Source organism: Vanessa cardui, chromosome 17 (genome assembly GCF_905220365.1).
Source record: "Vanessa cardui chromosome 17, ilVanCard2.1, whole genome shotgun sequence".
NCBI classification, from domain to species: domain Eukaryota; kingdom Metazoa; phylum Arthropoda; class Insecta; order Lepidoptera; family Nymphalidae; genus Vanessa; species Vanessa cardui.
This window is the reverse complement of record NC_061139.1, coordinates 2069820-2096874: the sequence shown is the minus strand read 5'-3', so window position 1 is coordinate 2096874 and position 27055 is coordinate 2069820. Positions and strand designations below refer to the sequence as shown.

Sequence of the window (27055 nt, the reverse complement as noted above, 5' to 3'; positions counted from 1 at the left end):
TGTTATCTGATTATCTTTGTGGTAACCTAAAGATAAGCATCATTTAGTACTCTTGTGTAAATTTAAGGTAGGCCTTGGGGCCGATCAATGTCAGAATAGTACCATTGTTAGTTTGAAAGTTTTCTGAATGCCATGTTACTTTCTCTTAAACACCTTTGACTCTTACATACTGTTTCTTGTTTATTTTTGGTAAAAGGCCTATAGTGCAAATATATTTTTTCATTGCCATAAGAATTTAGTAATTAAAGTTATAAGGTATTACCCATTTCATTTGAAGATACAACTAAAGCTTTAATAATTGTTCATTATACATTTATTAGCAATTCGCTTTTTAATTTAGCCAGGTTACATTGAACTCAGTATAATATTTAAGAATCAATGGCAATCCCAATGTGCTTAGGCTAAGAGTATTAGTAATGAAAAATGCCTGTAATTCATGGCTCAAAAATAATATATAGGCTAAGACATGTATGTTCTTTCACATCAATACTTATCTGTAGAAATTCTTTCACGGCCAAACTAGTGAACCAAATGTAACAAAATTTGTTACGATACTTGAACTCTAAGGAAGAACATAGCCTTTTTTATACCCAATACCTAACAACCAACCCCAAAAAACCAAGCAATGCCCCAGGCAATAACTAGTCTTTTATAAAATCTATGTAATTTATTAAATTAACTATAAGAATGGGAATAAAAAGAACACTCAATGTTACTAAGACTTCATTTATTACTTCTATGTTCTTAAATGAATAAAATGAAAACAATTATAACTAAATAAATCTGCTGGTATATCAAATATAATAGTATAGTTCAAATCATTATTAGAAAAGGCAAGGACAAGAAATATTTAAAGGTATAGTTACATTAAAAACACATGTCCTGCTGCATTAATTAAAATATTTTGAATAAGTAACTTCATTGAAAGAAATTATTATCATTAAGTATTTGTATAGATGTGATTAAACATTTCGATGCTACTATAATAGTATCAAAAATAATTAAAATAGACTAACTAACAGTTACATTATTGTACATAGAGTTATTATAGTATAGTGAGTTATTTATCTATAATAGTAAAGTTGATCCTAAATACCACAACCATTAGCAAGTTTTCGATATTAAATTTATTGTGTTTCATTTATTTCCTCAAGATGACAGGACTATTTATATAATAAGGTAATTTAATTTTATCACAATGACCCAAAGAGCTATTAGCATATTTGTATTGCCGAGATTTAAAATTGTAATATTTAACAATAATATGAAATATGTTCTAATTTCATTTACAAATTGTCTTAGGATACTTATTTGTAATAGCTGTTTTTAGCTACTATCTTGTGTATGGTTTCAACCAGGGTATAGTTTGAGGGAGGTCATTTAGAAAATAAAACCACAATAGAAAAACACAATAGATTTGCAAAAAAGTAAGTTTCCAAATTCTGTCAAGCAAACAGCTATGTATAGTATTTCTTGAGCTTTGCAGTATATTTCTAGATATTGTGTTAAAATAAAACTGTTGTATCTTATGGCCTGGTATGTCTTATCCTGTGTTAGGCTTTCTAGACTCCTGGTTGCAGCTCCGGTTTAAAAGTTTCTCTCATGGTCATGAAACACACCTGTTATAAAATAATATATATAGTTAGCAAGTGGCTAATTAATATTATGGTTTTTCAGTTTTTAATGTCTTCTACATTATAAAATTGGACATTATATACTCTTTCTTTTTTTATTTAATAATTTCATTAATATTTTAAAAAAAAGTTATGTAAAAATTACATGGGGCTAGTGAAAATACAGGATATATAACTAAAATATAATGAAATCAGTATTTTATTAGATTCCAAAGTTTATAATGTAGTTACACATTAAATGATAGCTCATTACTGCATGTGGAAATAAACCTTGAAAAAATATACATTTTAAAAAAGTAGGTACCAAGCTTTAACTTGGCTATCTGAGAAATTTATATGCAGCTTATAATTATTTTACATATAAAATCTATTTCGTGTTTTATTAATATTTAATAAAAACACACAGTTTTATTTCAAACTTTCTAAAAGTATATTTTTAAACAATCTATAATTAACAATAGATTATATCACGTGATTAGAATAACTTTGAGTTAAACAGATCAAATAAGTTTATAAATTAAATGACTAAATATGGTTTATGTATTTTTTTTTTTAATATTACAAAGATCTTACAATAAAGTGATAAAACTACGAAAGAGTGTTGCATATCGCAAAAGTATACGAAATGTAACAATTTATATGCAATGTAATTAAAATGCGACTATTAACGTCCGCCATATTAGTATTCTGTTGACGTGAAATAGTGCTAGGAATTTCATGAAACCTCATTTCTTAAAATTCGTTGAAGTATTTTTTGCTGCTATTGAGGCAATCAGGGAAACTAATTTGCTAAAAAAATCTTTCAATTTGATATTAAAATTTGAAACATTAACTTAAGTTTATTTGTTATATTGATTACTAAGTATTTATTAATTGATACTCGCATCCTTTAGTGGTTGAAGCAATAGTTGCATGTATTGAATTTCGCTTGGTAACACAGATCGATTTTATTACTGCACGATTGAATTGGGCGTTGAATTTCGAAATCTGTAGATCTTTGGTAGTTGATACTAATAAACAAAAATAAAATCAACAGATACAAAACAGTACTTAAACATTATTAGATTATCTAAACTTTTTACATTTACAAATAAGTTTTTTTCTAATAACTCGATAAAAACGACAAAGTCAATAAACATTAAACTTATACCAGAAGCAGTGTTTCGAAGAAGGTTTTAGTATAGCATGTTATATAAGTAGCTGTGATCCGCGGTTTCACTCGCTTTAAATTTAGACTAGAGACGTGCCAAGCATTAATTTTATGTTCTTCTATATACATATTAATTAATTATTGATATATAAACAGTAACATAATTATAATACAATTTCCATTTATTATAAAAATAATTATGTTCACAAATCAGTGCTCTATTGATTTAGCTTTCGTTTCTAAAAATGTTTGATATAATCTGTTCCTTTTTACATATGTCGTAGAAATAAAAACAATACAATGTTTGTATATCTAGTTCTCAATCAGGTCTCCGGTTTAGATGTTTTATAAAGTGCACTGACAATTTTATCAGTTGAATAGTTCATTCACCCGCGTGCACGGGTAGCGAAATTTACGATTTAATATGTATTATCATTATTGATATGATTGCGTTTTTATAAAGCTCGTAACGAATTGAGCGCGTGATTGTTTCAAACAATTGTACCTACGTATAAATAAGTCTCGAGTGCCGGTGTTGCTATTATTTATTCTTAACTAGCGACCCGCCCTGGCTTCGCATGGGTGCAATACTGATACTAAATATACCTACTACAGAATTTGTTTATTTAAGACATTACATTACAAACTTCTAAAATTATCAGTGTTTCTTTATTATATTGTTCATGTATTAAACACAATAACCTTTGTCTCAAATCACTCTATCTATTAAAAAAAAAACGCATCAAAATCCGTTGCGTAGTATTACAGATTAAACATACATAGGAATATAGGGACAGAGAAAGCGACTTTGTTTAATAATATGTAGTGATAGTAACGTTGTTTAAAATATAATATAAATACATACTTCAATTTTATGTCATGTAAATTATTGTCGAAACGTTTTTCATTTGTTCTATTAATTGTGATTATAAAATGAAACTTATTTTGAGGAACCATGTCCTAATTAATAACTTCCTTGTTTTCATATAATTTTGACTCATTAAATTTGTAACAAATAAGCCGCGTTTTGATTTAGTTCTAGAAAAACGTTTAAGGATAATACGAGTCACAGAGATTTATTGTCAAAATACCTAAATGTAATTCGATTACGGAAAAATATTTTAAAACGCGATCGAAAGCAAAGCCGAAGACGTAACCTCTTGAGTTCTCTCTGGCGTATAAATTCCATAAACTAAAGTTTTTTTTTTTTTCATTAATTCGATCAGCACGGTGTCTACTTTCGCTTGGGCGTTAAAAATATATTTTATCATAGTCATTTATATATTCTTTAAATTTTATAATGTTACAAAAATAAATGTGAAATCGTTTTTTGGGATGTTTCGAGAAGATCGAAACGCAAACGGATTTGCAATGTAGATTATTCTGTAGTATAATAGTCGATAAATTTAATAAAATACTTTAGTTTAATAAACGCGATCACAAATGATAACAATGTAAGTTTGCACAGAATGTAGTAATAATAAGCTTTTACCAAGTAAAGATCTTTTCTCTGACTAAGGCGCCCCTTCATTTTAAAATTTTATCGGGGTTCTGTAACAAAATAAATAATATAAATATTGGACAACATCAGATACATTACTTGGATACCAATGTAAGTAGCTAAAGCACTTGTGGTATGGAAAATCAGAAGTAACTACGGTACCACCCAGGCCAGAAAATAATTTATTAAGTTATTTTATTAAAAAGAGTAACAACTGAGTTTATTGCAGTTCCTCTCGGTAGAATCTACTTTCGGAACTGATGGTAACTTCACTTAAAATAGTTGTTAAATGACGATTCAAAAGTGCTTGTAAAACTTACTTGAATAAAGTAATATTTTGAATTTTTTTTGTTCATTTTAAATTATCGTATTATTATGTTCTAGAGCTTAATACCTAATACCTAGATGATCGTAATTAGTAATTTCTGCTTGCATTGTGGATGATTGATTGTATTTTGACCACTGATGTTAATGATGCATGACATATTCTCATACGTAACTCGAATACGGTTTCATATTATTAAAATAAATTATTGGATTTTTTTTTAAATTTTCTAACTACAAATTATACTAACAAATGATATGATTATATATAAGGTTACCATTAATACTTCATATTTATTGATGTGTAGGAAATTATAAGCTAGACTATATGGATAGACTAAATAGATTTATTGATAAAGAAATAAAAAAAAAATTAGAAAAAGTAAAGACTATTAAGAAAAAAATATTTTAAATAAAGCTTATCTATATGTGATAACGTATAATTGTTAGGATCATAAAAACTAACTATACGCTTGAAATAAGACTTTCTTATAAAATTCTTATTTTATTATTTCTTGATATTAATCTTAATTTCTTTTAGACTATAATCTTTTAAATTTTACTTTTTAATTTATATAAGCAGTGGTCATCTTTATGTGTTTTACTCATATCGTGTTCGAGATAATACTATCTTTTGACTGTATGATGAAAATGTCCAGTTGTCTAACCATTAACCAACGCGGTAGATCAAGTAATATACACGCTATTATTATGAAGAAGTGTTTTATTTTATAATATAAACTAGCCCCGGCTTCGCACGGCTGCAATGCTGGTACTAAATACACTAACAATTTTTTCTTGTTTCTTCTCTTATATTATACACGTACTTTTAAAGATATAAGCAAACATAGGGACAGACGGTGGTAAGCCACTTTGTTTTATACTATGTAATGATAATGATTACTACTTTTGCCCGCGGCGTTACCCACGCGTTGGATTGGGGTGAGGGACGTTCAGGTTTTAGGTATAAAAAAGGCAATGCCCTTCCTTGTTGTTTAACCTTGTTCGATACAAAATTTCACCGAATTCTGTTCAGTACTTTGGCCGTGAAAGCGTAACTTAATATAATAATATATTAAGTTAATAATATTAATATAAATATATACCAATCATTAGTAGCCATAACTGCCCACGCGTACTCTTTAACTCTTGGTGTCATGATATATTGGTTTGGCTTAAGTCTACCAATCCTCCAATGTGGATCTTGATGATGAGGAGATAAGTATATTATTGAAAGTAAACAGATTCTAATGGCTCTCTCTTTTGTCTCCGCCTTTATATAAAATCTCGTCTAATAATATATATTTTAAATATGCTAATGAAATCTGCGTCTATATTCATTTAAATAATTGTGTCTTAGGAAATGACAAAGCATCGTAAATAATAACGTTGCACGTGTAACCAGTAGATAATCGATTCTGTTTTTTTTTTGCTACTTACTCGACTGTTAGGGGGTCAATGGGGGTAATGCGTTTGCTTAGTATGTTAGCGCAACCTCCGCCTCCTTAACTAAAATGCTAATTTTGACAAATTATTTTGTTATTTATTAACTAGCTGTTATCCTTCGGCTTCGCTGCCCATTAGAATAGGGAAAAGTAAAACGTATAGGGTACCAGTTATTGCCCCCAAATTTACTCGCGTTTAATGGTCTAATGTCTTCCCTTGGGGCTATAGTTTGTAACGTATAGTAAATTTCATTGAATTCTTAAAACTGGGTATTAGTATGCTACAAGTATAGCAAGTAAGTAGTATATACCCAAGGCGAATGGAGTTAATAGATAAACCTTAAAGGTCCTTCCACACCTAGCCGATCGGGCACGACAATTTGCTGTACTTACTTGTGATACTTTGCGTTCAATCAAACAATCTGACGACTGTCTCAACCTCGGACTAGACGATCGAGGCCGATCGACTTAGTGGAGAGGTGTCATAATGGATTATCACGTGTTCAAATCGGCAAGCATCACGGATTTTTATTTAATTTGTTTATAATTCATCTCTTGCGCGCCGGTGAAGGATAACATCATTGTGAAATCGATATGTATCGAATAGCATTCAGCTACCACATTTAACTATAGTGTATTACAATCGAAAACGAAATAAAGTTAACCAAATCATAAATTTACGTATTCCATGTAACTTACATCTCTGCTATATAAAATAAAATCAACCAACCACAGCCTGTAAATTCCCACTGCTGGGCTAAAGGCCTCCTCCTTCTCCTCTCTCTTGGAGGAGAAAGTTTTTGGAACATATTCCACCACGCTGTTCCAACGCGGGTTGGTGGAATACACATGTGGCAGAATTTCTATGAAATTTGTAACATGCAGGTTTCCTCACGTTGTTTTCCTTCACCACTGAGCACGAGATGAATAATAAAGACAAATTAAGCACATGAATCAGCGGTGCTTGCCTACATTTGAACCCGCAATCATCGGTTAAGATGCACGCGTTCTAACCACTGGACCATCATAAAAAAAATAAAATAAAGTACTCTTTCTTGTACACCAGTAAACACATCGTTTAGTCTCGTATAAAAAGATGCACAAGCCTAATCGCTTAAACAGCGATCTCTTCCAGGCAACCTTAAGGTAAAGGAAACACACATAAAAATTAAAGCATTTTCATTAACACACTACTTAAATAATTATATCCATTTTAATACGAATACTACATACAGATTATTAAAGATCTGATATTGCATCAATATTGTTTCATTTGTCAAAGTCGTTTTATGACTTTGCTCCTTATGCGGTAGGAATAAACTATACATGTCTCCAATAATCCTAAGTGGAAGGAAGAAGGTTCAGGAAAGGCCTTTACCCATTTTGAATGCTGGTTAGTTACAAAAAAAATGTGTATTTCGTTACATTCGTACAAGTGCCTCGTTTCGTAGGCTAAATGACGTCATCAGAAATCAACTAGCGTCCGGAAGCCACCTTATTGTAAAACCTGTTTAAGTGCTTGTTCCTTTCTGTGCATCTGCGACATGTACGCGGACCATAGTCATTTTAAATAAAAACCTCTTGAGAAATTTTACATACAGATATTGTGTCTTACGTATGTAGTTTAGATTTTAATAGATTGATAGTAAATCGATAAAGATCTGTAAACTTTATTGAAGCAAAAAGGTTTAGTTATTGTTAATATTCAAATATATTGAAGTTTCGATTAAGTAATTTTTATTAAAAATTATTCTAATACATATTATGCCTTTATTTACTTATACTTTTATGGGATTATTCAATATGTATGGACGTATTTAAGATGACTCTGGTATTGAATTCAATGTGCATTAGATATTACCTATTAATGCCAATATTAACTAATTCGGTACCTAGGTAAATATGGGTTCTCAACTTGTACATTCTTATTTAAGACTTTAATGTTATTGATATTATTTTACATGAATGAATGAAGTAAAAGTACTATAAACATGAGTATCGTAATATAAGAAATTATATATTTGTGTGTTGATTACTCAATCGTACATTACATAGCTCGACTGGACGAATTCGAATGAAATTTGAAGAAACCAATTACATAATTTTTTTTTTAATAAAAAAGGTTTTATATTTTTTTAATTAACGTCTATCGAAGCGAGCGGATTATAGCTTAACAAATAAATAGTAAGAGAATCCTAGAGAGAGATGTTTCGAAATCGTCGCGAGCAATCACCGCGGTCGGAAACTAGTTTAGTGTGCTGTACCTCGCTCGTAGCCGAGATTACAAAACCGTAGTCGTGACATCCAACGAATGACCTTATACAGATTATTTGTTTAATAATTACATTTTTACAGGCGATTTTTAGGGTTCAGTAGGTTATGTAGAAAGATCCTTTTTAAAATATTATGTATGTACCAAATGTGGTCAAGTAGATAGAACGTGAGTCTTAATCGCAGGATTCGGAGTGAGCAATATAGGATTAAATTCGTCTTGTTCGGAATCTGACATATGTATATTTATTTACCAATATATAATTAAGAAAGCAGTAGTACAAGGTACACCAAATAGGAAATCGATCACATGATGGTAAGTGGTAGCCACTACCCATAGACATAGGGACTTGAGAAATATTAACGGTCCTTAACATCGTCAATGCGCTGCCAACCTTGGGAGCTAACATATTATGTCTTATCTATTTACCTTGCTTACTTAAATCCGAACACAATAATACAGTGAATATAACTGGTCATTTGTAAGACTTACTTAACCTAAAAGTTGTACCTTTATTTGTTAGTATTTATGAAACACTGCCTACGTCATAGCGTCGACATAATATGAATGTTTCCTAACGTATTTGTACAAAACCCAATCGGTATTTGTAATCGTGAATCACTCTTACGTATAATATTTATTTTACAGTTATTTGTTTATATTCTATATATGAATTTATTTAAAATTCCTCGCAGTCATAAATGAAGTATTTGTACTGAACCAATATATTAATTTTCGACTCGACTTGCATTCCTACATTACGAAGTTGGAAAATCAATTTAGAACGGCTTTAAATATTTTTTATCTGTGAATACGAACTGGCTGTTTTTTACGGTTCTGCTGTAGATTTAAACGGTGCCTTGTTTCCAGTTTATAATCACTTGTTATCTGAATAAAAAAAAAGAATATACATATCATAGAGTTTTTATATTCCCCTAATTATATTAACTGGCGGTGTAGGCTGGGCTTATTTTTGCAACACGCTGTATCAATGTTTAACACACACGTGTTTCAGACTTTCATCCACACCTACAGCTTCCCTTACGACGTTTCCTTCGCCTCTAAGTACGAGATGGTATGATAGAAATACAAGAAAACCAGTGGCGTTTGCCCGAATTTGAACACGCAATCTTTGGTTACGGTTTACGTGTTCTAATGAACAGGGAATATTGCCTATCGTTAACTACATATATAATAATTTATGGTCATACCTTAATAGGCTACTTGACTGGTTTATAAAATCAATTTTATATTATTTAGTAGAGGTTAATATCATATTAAAAATTCCATATTTAAATAACGCGCGAAAACGCTACTTGGACAATATGGCGCTGCAATGGGGTCGGTGACGTCACTTTGCTGTATTTTTATATATAGTAGAAAAGCAAGGTTTACAACAAAGTGACTTCATCATAAGCCCGGCCAATCGGGAGCAAATACTTAATTTAATTCACAAATTATTTTTCGCATTGTCAAATAGCCTATAGTGCAATGAAACTACATTTTAATATATTATTAATAATAATATAATATCGTTCCAATTAATTTAATACACACTCAAAAATGTATGCGTATTAAGTTACCTTAATAGTTACTTAACAAAATACTTCAATACAAAGTACAGCGTCTAATAAGATGAAATGTTGCACATCTAATCCTTATGGAATATAGTCAAAAGTACTAAGAGATTTTTTGTACTTTAATCATAAAAATACTTTGAACTGAGGTTCAGTTGTCCGGTGGCCGCATTATAAATGTAGTAACATACATCGTGCCTTTATAAGTTTAACACAGATTTTTGGCAAGAGTATTGTTTAAAGTCCCGTGTGGTTGTCAGCCAGTTATGGCAGGAGATATATCGTGTACCAAATTTTAATCGAACATAATGTGGTACGTGTAATATTTAACGCGTCGCCGTATATGGACGTTGGAAAAAGTTTTGAATTGAAAGTATTGTAGGTTATCCCTACCCATATATGTATCTACATAAATATGTTATGTAATCTTTATAAATGTGTTATATATTGACATCAATGTCAACCTGATATAGGTCAGATATCTCTAGTAGGTCTTTACGAAATATCAAGATTTTTAGAAATATTTCTTAAGAGAAAATCTGCTAGAAAATAATAATGATAAAATTTACTTTTATATAAGTATGTATAACCAGTTGGAATAACTTCGTATTACAACATATTTTTTTATTTATAAGTGTTGTCTTTCGATACTTAGCATCAAGTTATACCTACATACTTTATATATATGTATGTATTATAAAGATTAAACTAAAGTACATTACTACATTAAACTAAATTTTGTGAACTTTGTATGGTTGCAACTTTTTCCTTGCACGTTTTTTATTACGTATAATTACTTAAATATATTTTCAACTAAAGTTTTGTTTTCTCATACTCCAAAATTGTTATTTATGATTATTAAACTCTCCGGTCGTGTAGGATTTACGGACGGATCCTACGAGTCAGGTAACAGAGAATGCACCTGTGTTTACGCCCACACTTGTGCACAGTAATATATCCTACGTAGTTGTCTAGTTTCCCCTGGGATTGGCTACCGTAGTCGAAGTCGGTCAGAAATCCATCATCGTGTAATAATACAAGCACACGAAATTGAAATTCATGCTTGTCATGTCAATAATTTAAATTGCAAGCGAGTGGATCTGCAAAGCGCAACGAACTTTGTAATAATAATATTTACTGAAACCTCCGAAACGCGCTGCATCGTCTGCTATAAATATTATCTATATTAGGTATATATTGCTTTAGTTGTTTTTTTTTTTTATTGATCTGAAAGGCATTTTAAATCATGTCTTCTTATTTATTATAGACTAGCTGTGCTCGTGACTTTGATCGCGTTTGAATTAAAAAAAAAACTGGTTGCCTAAGTTGCTCTTTGTGACATTAGGTGTATGTTAGTGAAAGTCCCGTTAAAATCGGTTCAGCCGTTCCCGAGATTAGCCGGAACTATCGAACAGACAGACTGACGGTCAAAAATTGAGAAAATGTTTTTTTGGTTAGCAGTTAATATATTTATCTATTTTGGATCTAAGTTATATACATTTTCATAAAGTTTCATTTAACTTAACATAATTGTATGTAGGTAAAATCTGCAACTGAATTTTATACCGGTTTTAAAAAATTATTTTAAATTTAAATTTAAATGTTTAAAAATGTTTCCAATGCTAAGTTTTTGAAAGAATTTTGTGAAAGTATAAGTATGTCCTTTAGTAATGATATGAAACCGCAGTGTGGTCACCATGCTGTCTGGCTCGGCGCACGTAATCTTGTAAAGTAAAGACTTGTACGCTGAGAGCTAGCAGAAACTTTTGCTAAGCCTGACGTAAAAAGAAACATATGTTTCAATATATCATTAAAAACTACTGTATTAATTAGATAGATAGGTGTGGTTTCAATCATAACTCAATTCGAAAATGATTTAAAACAAACTCTACATTTTTAAAACTTGAAATAAATGCATAATTACTCATATATTAGGTTGGGGAAAAAGTCTTTTCGCATATAGTATGTATGAACTTGTAATAAAATCTCTTTGGCTATACCATTTGTATCACTAAAAAGTTTTAATTTTAAAGAAGGCACTTCCAAATTCAAATTAGGAATTTGTGTGATTTTCATCTGTTTTTGTTGTTGTTAAAATGAGTGAATCTAAAGAAGAAATTCGATACATTTTAAAATTTTACTATAAAAAAGGTAAAAATGCAACTCAAGCCGCGAAAAAAATTTGTGATGTTTATGGACCTAATGCAGTATCTGTGAGAGTAGCGCAAGTTTGGTTTAAGCGTTTTCAAGCCGGAAATTTTGATATCAAAGATGCATCTCGCTCTGGTCGCCCTGTTACGGACAAAATTGATGCCATTTTTGAAAAAGTGGAGCAAGATCGGCATATTAGTAGTTACGATGTAGCTGAATAACTGGCAATTGACCACAAAACGGTTTTGACTCATTTGAATAAAGCTGCGTACACAAAAAAGCCCGATATATGGGTGCCTCATGAACTCACTGAAAGAAACCTAATGAACCGTATACTCATTTGTGATTCTTTATTACGACGTAATGAAACCGAACCATTTTTGAAGAAGCTGATAACTGGAGATGAAAAGTGGATCACATACGACAAGAACGTGCGAAAAAGATCGTGGTCAAAGGCCGGTCAAGCTTCACAGACTGTGGCAAAACCCGGATTAACTCGCAACAAGGTAATGCTGTGTGTATGGTGGGATTGGAAGGGCATCATTCATTATGAGCTGTTACCGCCCGGCAGGACCATCGATTCAGAACTGTATTGCGAACAATTGATGAGATTGAAGCAAGAAATTGAGAGAAAGCGGCCAGAATTGATCAACAGAAGGGGTGTGGTTTTTCACCATGACAACGCTAGACCTCACACATTTTTAGCCACTCAACAAAAATTACGAGAGTTTGGCTGGGAGGTATTAATGCATCCGCCGTATAGTCCTGACCTTGCACCTTCAGATTTTCATCTGTTTCGGTCTCTGCAGAATTCCTTAGGCAGTGTCAGGTTAACATCACGAGAGGACTGCCAAAACCACTTGTCGCAGTTTTTCGATCAGAAGCCCCAAAATTTTTACAGCAATGGAATCATGTCACTACCAACAAGATGGCAAAAAGTTATGGAACAAAATGGCACCTACATACTTTAGTCAAATGTAAATAAACTATAAAAAAAACTTTTTGAATTTTCATATAATATACAAAGAAACTTTTTCCCCAACCTATTATGTACATGTACCTGTCACGTGACCCTTAATAATAATATACACTTAGAACGTTGACATTTACAAAACAGAATATTCTGTGACATACTTTATGAAATTATATCTAGACATTTGACGGGTAGACATTTTTGATATTTGCCAGGTCAGTGAATTGATATCGCATTCAACATGGATACAGGTGAGATTGAAACGAATTTAAAATTCGAACAGAGTATGATTTTCCTATTATACTCTTTATTCGAAATCGTATATGAAAAGTTAGTCGTGTATTATATTTTTTTTATTTTTTAGAGCAACAAAATACTTAGGACAGGCATAAGGGACATAACACCTTAGTTCTAAAGGTTGGTGGTGCCTTAGATGTAATGAATGGTTAATACTTCTTACCACGTCGATGTCACTGGGTGTTGATAACTTACCATCAGAAGGACGTTTTGTTCGTCTTGTGACCTATGTAATAATTTACACACATATATATATATATATATACATTACTCGAAGTAATGTATGTGATGTTGTCTCATGTCGAGAGTCGAGATGGTCCAGAGAGTCGAGATGGTCCAGTGGTTAGAACGCGTGCATCATAGCCGATGATTGCGGGTTCAAACCCAGGCAAGCACCACTGTTTCATGTGCTTAATTTGTCATAATTCAACTCGTGCTCAGCGGTGGAGGAAAACATCGTGAGGAGACCTGCATGTGACAAATTTCATAGGAATTCTGCCACATGTGCATTCCACCAACCCGCATTGAAACAGCGTGGTGGAATATGTTCCAAACCTTCTCCTCAAAGGGAGAGGAGGGGGGGAATTTACAGGCTGTTGTTGTTGCTGTTGTCTCATATTTATTTATAATTATATATATTGACTCGTCCACTTAAATACTAAGCATTGTATTAATATTAGGTAATATTCAAATTGAAGCTAGACTGAATGCCTAATGCGCCTGTAGTTGTAGTGTCGAGGTGACCGCTAGCTCTCCTACTAATTCGTTTGTAATATAATTCTGAGTAATTCATATATCTATGACTAATATTAATTTTGCTGACTAACATTGTTTAATTGGGATTTTTATATTGTATGTTAATTATACGAATTAATTAAAAAGTATTTTATAATCTAACGTTATAAGTAGTATTCATTAATCAATTATGTTATAATGAATCTTCGATAAATGCTCTATACGAGCTTATTCGTGTGAATATTACAGTTTTGTTTTTGATAGTTAAGAACTGTGTGAGTATTGTTATATATTATTCTCCAATCTTAGATAGATTTGAAAGTGTATTTTACGTTTGCATAATCGGACAAGATAATCTTAAAAACGTCTGGTTTGATGATGAAAATAATATAAATGTTAAATAGCTCGTTTATTGAGTAAGGTTGTATGAGTTCGACCCTAAGGAAAGTAGTCCTTAGGGTCCTGTCCTTAAAGGTCAAGTAAACTGTAACGCTTTGCTGTATTTTAGCTAATGCGATGCACTTGTTAATTTGTTTTTGTGACGTGTAAGATATACACAAGTGTAATAAAAAATAATAAATAATAAAAATCGAACGATATTCAATTGACTGTGATTTCATTCGGTATTACTTTATGTCGATGGCGTGACTACAGATTTTGATGAAACTTTGAATGGACTCAATAGTTCGTCTAATGGCCACATGCATCGATTGATTGTTTTTAAATTAAATTTAAAACAAAAAAAAAATGTTTTTTCATCACGAAGAAAAGACAGGCAGATAACATTGTACTGGACAAACTTTAGAAAATATTTTTATCTATTTATTTACTGATCAAATTGTATGCGTTTGTATTTTTCGGTGCTTCGTTTTGATATTTATGATAGACTTCAAACTCTTTTATTATAATGAATATTATTTAACATGAGCCTTATGTTTCCTACTTGTTTATATATTCTATATAGATTATACGAAAAAGCTTTACCCCCTATCTACGTTGCAGTCGTTTAGAAAGAGAAAGTCCTTCTTTATTATAATTTATATGGGTAGATTACTTATTAGAAAATCGGTTTTATGGTAATAACGGTACTGGAGCGAGCTTTGACTATTTCATTTTAATTACTTAATTATTGTAGGAGACTCGTTTTTGCATGATTTCGTTCGTATTAGTTTCCGGTTTGTGTGTTATTTTTTGTAATGTTTAATCCTATAGTAATATTATAAATGCGAAAGCACTCTGTCTGTTTATTGTTCTTCACGGTCAAACCACTGAACCGATTTTGATGAAGCTGGAACCACAAGGAAGGTCAATGACGCCCAACCTCTAAAACGTGAGCAAAGCCGTGGGCAACAACATATAGTAAATAAAATATTACGAATAGATGTAATGACGATCTGTTTATATCATTTACAAAATAATATAAGTAGAGATTTGTTTTAATATTATTATTAGCTGTGCGTTTTAAATTAAGATGTTTGGTTACACGCATGCAGAGAAAATTAAAACCTTAAAACCGATTATTAACATTTAAGTAATAAACTGATTAATAAAATATTTTCAACATATAAATAGAAATTTGAATAAAAAGTTTATTTCAATAAAAAAAAACTTAGTATCTTTAAAATTCGAATTAAAATATAGTGTAATCGTAAAAATATTTTTAATGATTTTAGACGTTATCATATTTGTTACTTCTAAATATAAACACGCGAGATTATGATCGAAAAAATATGAATTTTAAAATAATAATTATTAACCATGAAGCGCCATGTTTTTATGTAACGGTTTTTTTTTGTTTTTATCTGATGTCTAAGTTTGATTTTAAAATTAAAACTAAAATTATATTATAAATAGCTGTACATATACATAATAACGTATATTCAGAGTCTTGTTTTTGTGACAAATATGTTACCAAACTCGCCAAATGATCTGGTATAATTTTTGTTTATGATGCTTTAGTTGCTTTTTTTTTAACTTAACTCAAAGAACCTCTCATTTAATTTAGTTATAAATGTCTAGTGTGTATGTTTATAAGATACACTGTGCGGACTAAAGCGTCGAAATAAGGCTTTCGGGAAATGAGATTTAAGATTAAGTTAGTAAATCTCATTTACGAAATGTACCATTTTGGCGCTTACGCCTTATTTTCTTTTGTACTTGCTTTGTATTAAGAAGAAGGAATATATAAATAGACCACGTGGATCTTAGTAATATACAATATCTCTTTCCCGTAATTTAAGAGAAATATCGTCAGGATACCTGTATATAAACTAAAAAGAAATAGAGCACGATGGATATAGCTGATAGCTTTAGTCAATAATGGGAAATACATAGACAACTACATATAGTACTTTGCACGTTTTGATTTTCGTTCCACAATAAAACATAATATTATATACTTACCAGAAGATGAGGAACGCCACATAGCAAAAGAATATGCTTTATGAGAAAAGTATTTATGCTTCGCAGTTTCACTGACTTTAAGACTGTTGAAGCGACGGGTGTGAATTACATTTTTTTTGTATTATAAAATAAAATGTTGATTTCAAAAACGTAATCGGATAACGTAAAAGTCGTCGCTCTAGTGACATTCTCTAAAAAGGATCGTATTTATTATTTTTCCTACACGTGTATAATACGTTATAAATGTTTACAGTGTACAGTCGTAATTATGTTCTCACGGACCTCAATTAATTAATTTGCTTTGAATTTGCATTACATTTGTTTCGAATTAGCTTATGTTTTATTTAATTAATATATTTAATGATGGTTATCCTTCCACGTCGCTAGACCTGAATGGATATATAACTTTTTAATTAAAAATAAAATTGAAATATATATCTCTTGCCCTATTTTACGATATTGAAATGAAAACGTAAGTATTCATCGAGAATATTAGTAAGTTAAATAATTGATCGATTTTGAGTCTTATTATTCGAAAGTTATTGTTTGTTCTCTATGTTGCTTATCATTTATTAGTGCTTTACTGCGTAAGAAAAAGATAGAAGATAGAATATAGTACTTACTACTTACTGCGTAAGAAATGTCCTGACGAAAAAAATCTTTTTTTATTTCATTTTTATGTTTGTCCTTGACAACAAACATGACTACTTACTACGCTATGGACAGCTAGTTGCATATAAAAATAACTAAATTGCATAAGTTCGTATCCCAATAATTGGAAAACTCTTCAAGTATCCCCCGACGTATAAATGTGAAATGAAGTTATAAAACGAAATGTTTGAATATTAAATTCCGTTGTCATGGCAACATGATTAATTCTTTGCTCCGTCCATTAGCAGTAGAGTGTCTTTACACAATACTTAATGGTTTAAAATAGTACAAACTTCTGAAACCTTGGAGCGGATCGTAACTGCCGCGAGTGGCATAATTTATTTATATAAAAAACTGGTTTAACTCATTTGAGGTTACGTCGATCCTCAACTAAAGGATTGTAATCACAGGCGAACAGAAAAGTGGACTATTCGTGTATGTAGATATTTATAAAAAAAAAATAAACTATACTTTTGTGAACGGTAAAGCGTATCATACGTTGTAATAAAAATGATTTACGATTCGCAAATGTGAGCCCATGAAAACAGATTTTCGTTAAGAAAAACGTTTTTTTATTAATATTTTATTATTATTATAGGCATCTATTGCTATGTATATATTTTAAAATTTTCTTCAACTTCTGTGCACACCCTACTGACTACTCTCCTACACTATTCTGGGTTGGCTGGCAGAAAATGCTGTTATAGCGTTAAGTCCGCCCTTTGTACTTGTTTTTGTGCAATAAAGAATAATAAAAAAAAAAATAACGTTATAGTTTGTTCTGGATTTGAAATGATGTATGTTTTCATTACCTAGTTCGAATTACTCGTTTCGATTTTGATTAGATTAAATAAGACTTACAGCTTGTCAATAAGCTTGAATTATTAAGATCAAGTGCTTATAGTAGATAACTAAAATATACCTATGATTGCTAAGAGACTAGGAGAGTCTAGTTAACTTGTCTTAATAATCAAAAGTACACACGAACAAATAAACAAACCACGTATACTTAGCTTAACGTACATTATGTTATTCACAGACTAGCTGTGCCCGCGCCTTTGTACGCCTTTGAATATAACAAAAAAATAATAATTATTGTAGCCTAAGTTACTCCCTACTATATCAGTTATCTGCCAGTGAAAGTCCCGTCAAAATCGTTCCAGAGATTAGCTGTAACAAACAAACAGACAGACAGACAGATAAAAATTGTAAAAAATGTTATTTTGGTATTTCTACCGTGTACGTGTATACAGACATAGGCATTGAGTAAAGAAGGGCCATTTTAATATTACCAACAGACACTCTAATTTTATTATATGTATAGATTACTAAAATATACCCATAATAGCTAGACTAGACATTCCTTAACTTGACTTACTATTAAAAACTACTATTCATACTTAGCTTAACGTACTTTTCAGTATTTTATTCACAGTTGTACAGAAATTCATAAATAATTAATCTCCCACGGCTATGGCTATGGCTTATGTGATCTGTAGCTTCTTTAAATCTACGGCCACGCTTCGACCCAAGGTCGATCTTCAACGTGGTACAGCGGGAGGTAATAACTAATGTCGTTTTTGGAACTAAGCTTAAAAAAAGACATTCTTGAAATTTATGTCAAATATCGTCGTACCAGATAAATTATTTACTGTAATATTTAGCGGATTATGTTCATTACTTATATACTCTTTGGGCTCATTTGAATATAACATTTCAATTGCACGTTAAATTGATATTTACGATTTATATAAATGTCTCATTTTTATGGCAATTAATGACAGTAAGTACTCGAGACGGAGATATGAGTTACAGATGTTGTAAACTCATGGCGTATACTTTTATAACTAAAATATTAGTCCTGATTCTATAAATGGATACAAAAAGTGTTTACTTAGATATCAATTTGGCAGACCTTCGTTATTCTGTATTTTCAGTAATGTTACCATTAAAACGATTACCCTCAAAATTGGGAATAAATACTTCATACCATACGTGAAATAAAACGATGATGAACCATACATTGTAATGAAAGTTCGTAAGCAACTTTCATTCCTCATCGGTTAACATTGTACGAAGTATGGTGAAAATGTACATAAAAAGAACCTCGTTCGTACAAATATGCTTGTAGGAAAAATAAAGTTAAAGCACTTGGCAACACAGCTCGGCGGTACGGGCATCGCACTCTGTAATAAAGCTACACTTAACGATCTCAAGGTCGTTATTCAATAGTGAAATTAAACGCGCTTAGCAACAATGAACGATTTACATAACTGGGCTGTGCTCACTCTTAATTAAGTTTTATAGTCTGTTTCGATTCACGGAGCTATAACCTAATGCTTGATTTTATTAATCCGATGATAATATCACCTTGGGCTATGGTGAATCAGGTTTCGTTTTTGCTACCGTTTCGTTATCGAGTTTTGGGGTGTGATAGAACTCTAGAACTAGTTTTGTGCAAAAACATATTAAAAATTTTGATTAAAGATTAATTTGTATAATTTTTTTTCTACGCTTTATGAGTTTTAGGCATTTGAAAAAAAAAGCAATGAATATCTTATTTTTGTCTTTCTGCTAATTATAAATCATATAAAAAACAGCATATAAATATTTAACAATATAACCTTCAAGATTATCTATATAACTATTTACCAAGAATTTTTTTTGCGCAGTCTTAGAAAATGAACGGGGATTTTAGTTTTATCCTATAAATCTCACGGAGATATACGTTCTATCCACGCTACTAAAGATTTTTGGCAAGATTACATTTTAATATTTGAACACCCAAATAAAATTAAGACCGTTTTCGTCCGCTGCCAAGATTTTCAGGATAAACTATTTCATTGGGTTGATATTATCGTCTTCTGAATAGGAAGTTTTAAGTTAAATTAAAACAAGTTCGAGTTTTCGCTATTTTCTTTTAAGTTTCAACTTAAAGAAAAACTAACTAATTCCTTGTGACATCCAAGACATAATCGTCATAACTAATTTTATATTTTTGCATTCAAAAGTTCTTCATAATATTCGACGTAGTTATAATATTAGCATAACGACCGAAAAATATACTGCTTTTAGCCTGTTTTTTTATTTGTGAATTTATAAATAAATATAAATAAATATGAGACAACATCACATACATTACTCTGACCCCAATGTAAGTAGCTAAAGCACTTGTGTTATGGAAAATCAGAAGTAACGACGGTACCACAAACACCCAGACCCAAGACAACATAGAAAACTAGTGGTAATCTACATCGACTCAGCCGGGAATCGAACCCAGGACCTCGGAGTTTCGTACCCATGAAAACCGGTGTACACACCACTCGACCACGGAGGTCGTCAAATTATAAATAATACGACTTGGAAAATTAAATTTATTTGAAAGTAGAACGTTCAAAAGATAGTACCAGTCGAAGTCAGTCATAACATTAATTCACATGGTCAGAGTCCAGACGAAAGTCTGCAGTAAAAGTTACTTATTAAGTATGTAGGTCACCCGGGGTGACATGATTAAATTGCATTGTGTATAGCATCGGCATTTTACATAATTGCAGATAATCCCCGCTTGTTTGACGTGAGTCAGCGAAGTTTGCTTATTGTAATTGGATTTCTTTAGGTTGTTGCACTTTCCTTTTAAGTCTGCTATTGTGAATTCCTTTGTATGCGAACGATTCACTATTAGCAACTACTAATTTTATTTAATCAGTAATTTATCATTTCGATAAAATATTATATCTTTTTGTTTAATTACCGCTATATAAATTAATGTAATTCCGTTTGAATTGGGTTTATGAAGGAATAAATTTATAAATCACAAGATTTACTTTGTAATTCTTGATAGCAAATTATGTTGATGGCAAATATTAATTTTAAAGACGTCTCATTTTAAATGTTTCATTTAAACATCTGTCATAAAAGCTATCAGTGGTGAATGATTAACTTAAATCGATCATTATAAATCATCTTAAATATTATAAGATCTTCATTAACTATTCTAAATGAGATGTAATATGAGATGAGATTTAAGATTTGTACAGCGTTGACAGGCAGCAGTTGGATGTTGCCATCTCTAAAGCACGTCCAATTTACGAATGATTTACTCATCAAATGTCACAAAAGCTATGAGATATGTTCATTAATCTTGTATAATTATACTTATTAGATAGATAATACTACCGTTATTTTACATATATACTATGTTTTTGTTTAGAAACAATTTATAGTATGAATGGAAATATTTCTCAAGAAACCTCCGCTATATTTTGCCACATCACGTAATGTTACTTGAGCTGCAAGTGTAACTGCCATTACTTTAGCGGTTTAAGCTGTGCAAGTACATAATTGAGTACCTTAATTGAAGTCGACTTCGCAAATTGCATCTTGCGAAAACAAATTCATTGTTATTCAAGCAGCGTCGAGGTAAATAGCACCGTTTTAGATGATAGTAGTTAGACATGCCCAAGATTAGCTCGCTCTGAGTTTACTTAAACAAATGTTGTCGGACCACTGAATACAAATACGCAATACAAATTTAAGTAGCACTCAGCGTTTCTAGCATAACTAAAAAGCTTTTGTCACTTTCGTTTTAGCGCTCAAGTTACCTTTTAGTGGCGCCCCGAGCAAACACCGAGGATTCTACGAAAATAATTAAATTAACGGCGACGAACCTACGTGTTCATGACTGAACCATCAACTCTGCATAGCGCGATTGAAAACTAAAATAAATACATTAATATTTGACCTATTCGTGTTTTAAATGTTCTGCTTTGTAAATTATTCGAAGTGACCCAATAACAATCATATCATCCATTCAGTTATAGTTTACAGTTTCAGTTACAGTTTCGTTCTCTCCGTAATGAACTTAGAAATATTTATAAAATTCTTCTCCTTAAAGTTTCTTCTTTCATATGTCGATGAGCGTTGAGGCAACTTATATCTTCGATGGTTCTGAATATAAGCGATACTTGTCAACAGACTATTGGCGCTGTTCTTTTAGCCAAGATCTTCTTCTTCAAACCACACTTTTTTGGCCCTTGTGATATAGAAGGTGTTAATTTTGGTTTCTCATTAAATATTTCTCTATTTAAGCTGTTACTGTATATTTATAAAATAGACAAAAACAAATTGAATATATTTCATTATGATGTTTTTTAGTGTATATTTGGACAGTTATGGCTAGTTGTTATCTATGAAATACGATTATCGTTACTTAAAAAGTTGCTTTTGAAATCAGAAAACTTGTCTCATAATAGCCATTTCATGTCATGCCAATCCATTTGTCTGGTCAACGTAAAAGTTGGTTCTCATTTACGGATTTATTTTTTTTATTTCGCATTCAGCTGTTACGTCATATCCTCGCCATCATTTCTCAACTTCATTAATTTTTCTATGTTAACAACGTCTGGAGGACTTGTGAAATAGATTTCAACTATCGATAAAAATTATGCGAATGGACATTATAACGTCACATTTTGTCACGAATCTTTAATTGACTTAAATTTGTTTAAATCTAGTGATAAATAAATAATAATGCTAATTTATGTTAAGTCTAGAGCTCAGTCAGATATAAAAGTCACAAAACTTTTACTCACGCTGAAATGCGATACCACGTTTTATCAATTCGAGTTAGAAACCCCTGTATTGTGTTTAACGATATGAAGTAATAATATTTAATGTTTGGTTTCAAGTATATTGCTTGCCAGTCATTAATGAAAACGTTCCTGACACATCAAAATACAGCAATGTAAAGTGTCCCTTAAAATAATCACTTGATAATATTGATAATGGTACTCGAAATGAACATTAATTCATTGTCAGTCTTTGAGCAAATAATTTGAATAAAGTGACAAAAATTCACAAAGACAATACGTTACGACTTTAGACAGAATATAATTAAAATATAGGTAACAATGAAAAATATAAATATGCATAAAATCTCACTAATATAAAATTGAGATAATAACGTCGATAGCGTGTGGTGGTCTCACTTCTGGTTTTTTTTTTATAACGGACTATAGTAAAATTATTTTCTATGTGTAGTAAATTGAAGGTGTTAGATGTGACAAAAGACAAAATTCCGACCTTTTGTTGGCCAAGTAGAGAATTTGGTAAAACTGGTGAAATAAAATTTGAATATATTATATTTGTTAATCATAAAACCGGAAGATCGCGTGGAGATGTGCCAAATACAGTTAGAATGTTAATTAGATTTCAATAATAGCATTTTATTTAAATTGTTATGACATCAAAAAAAATCTGATACATATATTTTTTTAAAGGTTTTATTTTGAATTATTTAAACCCGCGGCCTCGCTCGTAATTTAGGGTGTTAGGCAAAAAAGGAGCATAGGTCCTTTCTCGGGAGTTCATGTTTGCTTCATAGCAAATTTCATGAAATTCTATTCAGCGGTTTGGTTGTAAAAGAGCAACGGACAGACAGAGAGAAAGAGTTACTTTCACATTTATAATATCTCTAAATAAAATATATTTAAAAAATCTTTATTATAAGCTTGTATTAATAAATCTCGTATTCGTTTTGGGTTTTGAAAGGTTGGTTTACATATAATGTAAAATGTATCGTGCTGATGAAAGTCTATTTGTTCATTTCCACTTGTCGTCCTTGATGTAGCCATTACTATCTTGTAGTGGATTGTTGTAACGATTTGTAATTTATCGCATCCGGACGTATACGTTTTAAATGTTCTCGATATAAATTTTGCATTAAATCTTTATCTGTCCCTCAGACTTTCCATAATTTTGCATTTCATCATTTAGATTGTATGTGTCGCAATCTATCGTCAGGTCATCGACCCGAAACATTACTTGGACAATGTCAGGCGAGTTTATACACGTCGTGTGCAATTCAAACTAAATTAGACAAAATTATATGTTTTCCTTAAATTCAATCCCAATTATTTGAATATCTATGTATTTAAGTTTTTCCACCGACGTTGCTTTGTTGTATTTTATATCGGATTTTCCTCTCTTGTCTTTAAGGAATTATTCTCAATAATACGAAGTGTTATATTGTTATATGTTAGTAATATTTTTTATTAAAAAGTTACACGTGTAAATCTACCACTGTTTCGGAAATATACACATCAGATCTGAAAAGAACTGGCTATAGAAACTAGTGGCTTTTTTGTTTTAAGTTTTGCAATTTTGGGTATAATTACGATATTTTATGTATACTTCCTTTAAACTATGTATCATAACTTTTCAGCTTAATGCAAGAGAGCGGCAGTTGTGTATCACCTTATGTAATTTTTTGTGTCAAAATTTTACGAGGATCTGTTAAGTAAAGTCAAAAAGTCACAAACTCAATTTCAGTTACAATTTTAGTTGATTTCAATACGCCTACGATACAAAGTAACCACAGAAATCTATTTGAAGCTTTGTAATTAATTTAACGTAGCAAAACTAAATTGAAATTAAATTAAACAACTCTAAAGCCATTACATTTGTTATTCGTATTGTTATAATATCATTTATCCGGTCAATTGGTCTGATTTAACTTAGTTTCGACGAGGTCGATTTTAGAAACAGTTTATTATAATAATTTGGTTATAACTATGATGTTTTAAGTTAAAGATTATCCAAGATTTTCGGAAACTTGTCTATTGCTAAAACAGGTGAACGCTATTTGGTTAGTATTCTATACGATCACCTTAAAATTCCAAATAATATTAAAACTTAAAAGTTTGCACATGTAATGTAGCTGGTAGTGTTGTACCCAATATCTTTATCTATAAACTATTTGACAGGATAAAATCACCATATATTTAATCTATCTATCTATCTATCTAGGCAGTTGGTTTAAATTTGGAAATTGTGTAAAACAATCGGCATCAATACTAATCGTTTGGTTTAAGTTGAAACTAGTTTGTTCGATGCGAAGTCACCGGTGTAGCATCGAACGGTGCTACTAACTGTTAACCCACGTGACTTGAGACGTACGACAAAAAATATCGTCATATTTATATGCGTGCTGGTTGTAGCTCGCTCGTTCGGGGTTGATCGTTATGTGTTAGGCTTAAAACTAGTGTATGTTAGGGTTCAAGCAGGTTTCATACGAAATCTCTTAAAATTCCTAGTCTTCACAGTTCAGTAGTGTAGCCGTGACAAACAGATAATATTAAGTATAGATTCCAAATTGTCATTTACGACGTTCTTATGTTAAGGTTGTGATAAATTGAGTTCGATTTTTTTAATTTGTTTGATTTGCCTAAAAACAATTGAAAATAGGTTGGTACTTTTTATCCCATTTCATGTATCAATCGGCTTCTACTCCATAATTAAATTCGTCCAGCCGTGCGAGCGTGATTGAGTAAGAAACTTCCAACATTCGTATCTCTATTAATAGTAGGATATCTATTTTAAATATGTTACCTAGGAAATAATTATACGTGAGAAAGTTTGGAAGATTTGATTTTTTCATATGATGAATGCTTGGTGCCTTCTTTTGACGGTATATTTAGTATCGTTTATTCATTTATAGTGTATATTGTAAGCGTATTGTGCTATCTTGAATTATTTTAAATGTAATATTATTGAAAACACAGGTTATAGTTTGCATTCGAAGACTCCAAAATATGGAGTTATGTAATTCACATGTTTAATAAATGAAACTCGTGAATAAAATATGGGTTGTGTTTAACTTTATTATTTGCATTTATCGTAACCTTGGACTAAATTAATTCATGTGTTTATTTATATGTGTATTGTATGAAAAATTTCCTCGATATTTCCTTAACGTCGTCACCAGATATAACAGATAGGCTGATAGCGATGGGTTTTCCCGCTGAGAAGCTGGAGGGTGTTTACAGGAATCACATAGATGAAGTCTACAGGTTCCTGGAGCAGATGCACAAAGATCACTATAAGATATACAACCTCTGCGCGGAGAGGTCATACGACTCCAATAAATTTCACAAGAGGGTGAGTACAGATTTTATCTATTTATATATTTTTCTATGATAATATTATACCTTTATTTTAGAATATACAGCTTTTTATCTATAATGAGATTACGTCGTGACTGTACTGGATTCTAAACGAAAATTATTGAGTTCGTCGAAATTTTCTGGAACCACAAAGTAAGGGAAATTGAATTAATCAATTCCTTCAGAGATGATGTCCTTCACAATGTAGAAAAATGTTTATTGACTTAATTCTAACACAGTTTATTTATTTATAGATCGACACAGCAAAAACATTATGTTGATATTTTGTTATGATCAATGAATACGAATATAATTGAATATACATTGGCACTATTAAAACATCTAATTCAGGAGCGTCGTAATTTCGAGGGGATTAATCTTAATGATCGTCATTACTATTTAATCAATTATGTTTTAATTAAAGTCGAAACAGATTATAAAAACAAATTTAATAACACTTTTATTCCAATAGATATAATTTAAAATATTCGGTATTTTTTTCATTGGTGGCGATGTTCGTAGACCTGACCCGATTTGAAAATGCTTCGCGATTCGTAGAAATGTGTAGTAGGAATTGTCAGTAACTTGGAACCACGCGGATGTATACGTCAGAACCTCCATTTGACCCCACAAGTCAGGGACACTGGATATCTACCAATTAATATAGTTAATGATATAACTTCCTAGATATGTGGCTAGATTATAACTTGTTACGAATTAATTAATAGGAACGATTAATTATTGCTATTCAGGAAATGATGAGGATTCGTATTCGTATGATAATATCAATACAATTTATATATGTACATACATATATCTATATGAAAAAGTAGTTTGCTTGGATTGCATAGTATTAGGAAAAGCACGTGATAATTTTTTATATTATATCCCGAACGAGCGAATGGGCCACCTGATGATAAGTGACTGCCGCTTATAGATAATGGCGCTGTAGGAAATATAAAACATTGCTTACATAGCCAATGCGCTACTGGATACTAAG

The 27055-nt window shown here is 31.1% G+C and overlaps 1 protein-coding gene across 1 annotated transcript in view; it reads left to right on the top strand.

The window, feature by feature from the left end:
- LOC124536661 (phosphatidylinositol 3,4,5-trisphosphate 3-phosphatase and dual-specificity protein phosphatase PTEN) overlaps positions 1-27055 on the top strand; it is a 55837-nt gene that overhangs the window by 1318 nt on the left and 27464 nt on the right. The window contains exon 2 of the mRNA XM_047113212.1: positions 25878-26050. Coding sequence (XP_046969168.1) covers positions 25878-26050 — 173 coding nt within the window. The remainder of the gene's footprint in view (positions 1-25877; positions 26051-27055) is intronic.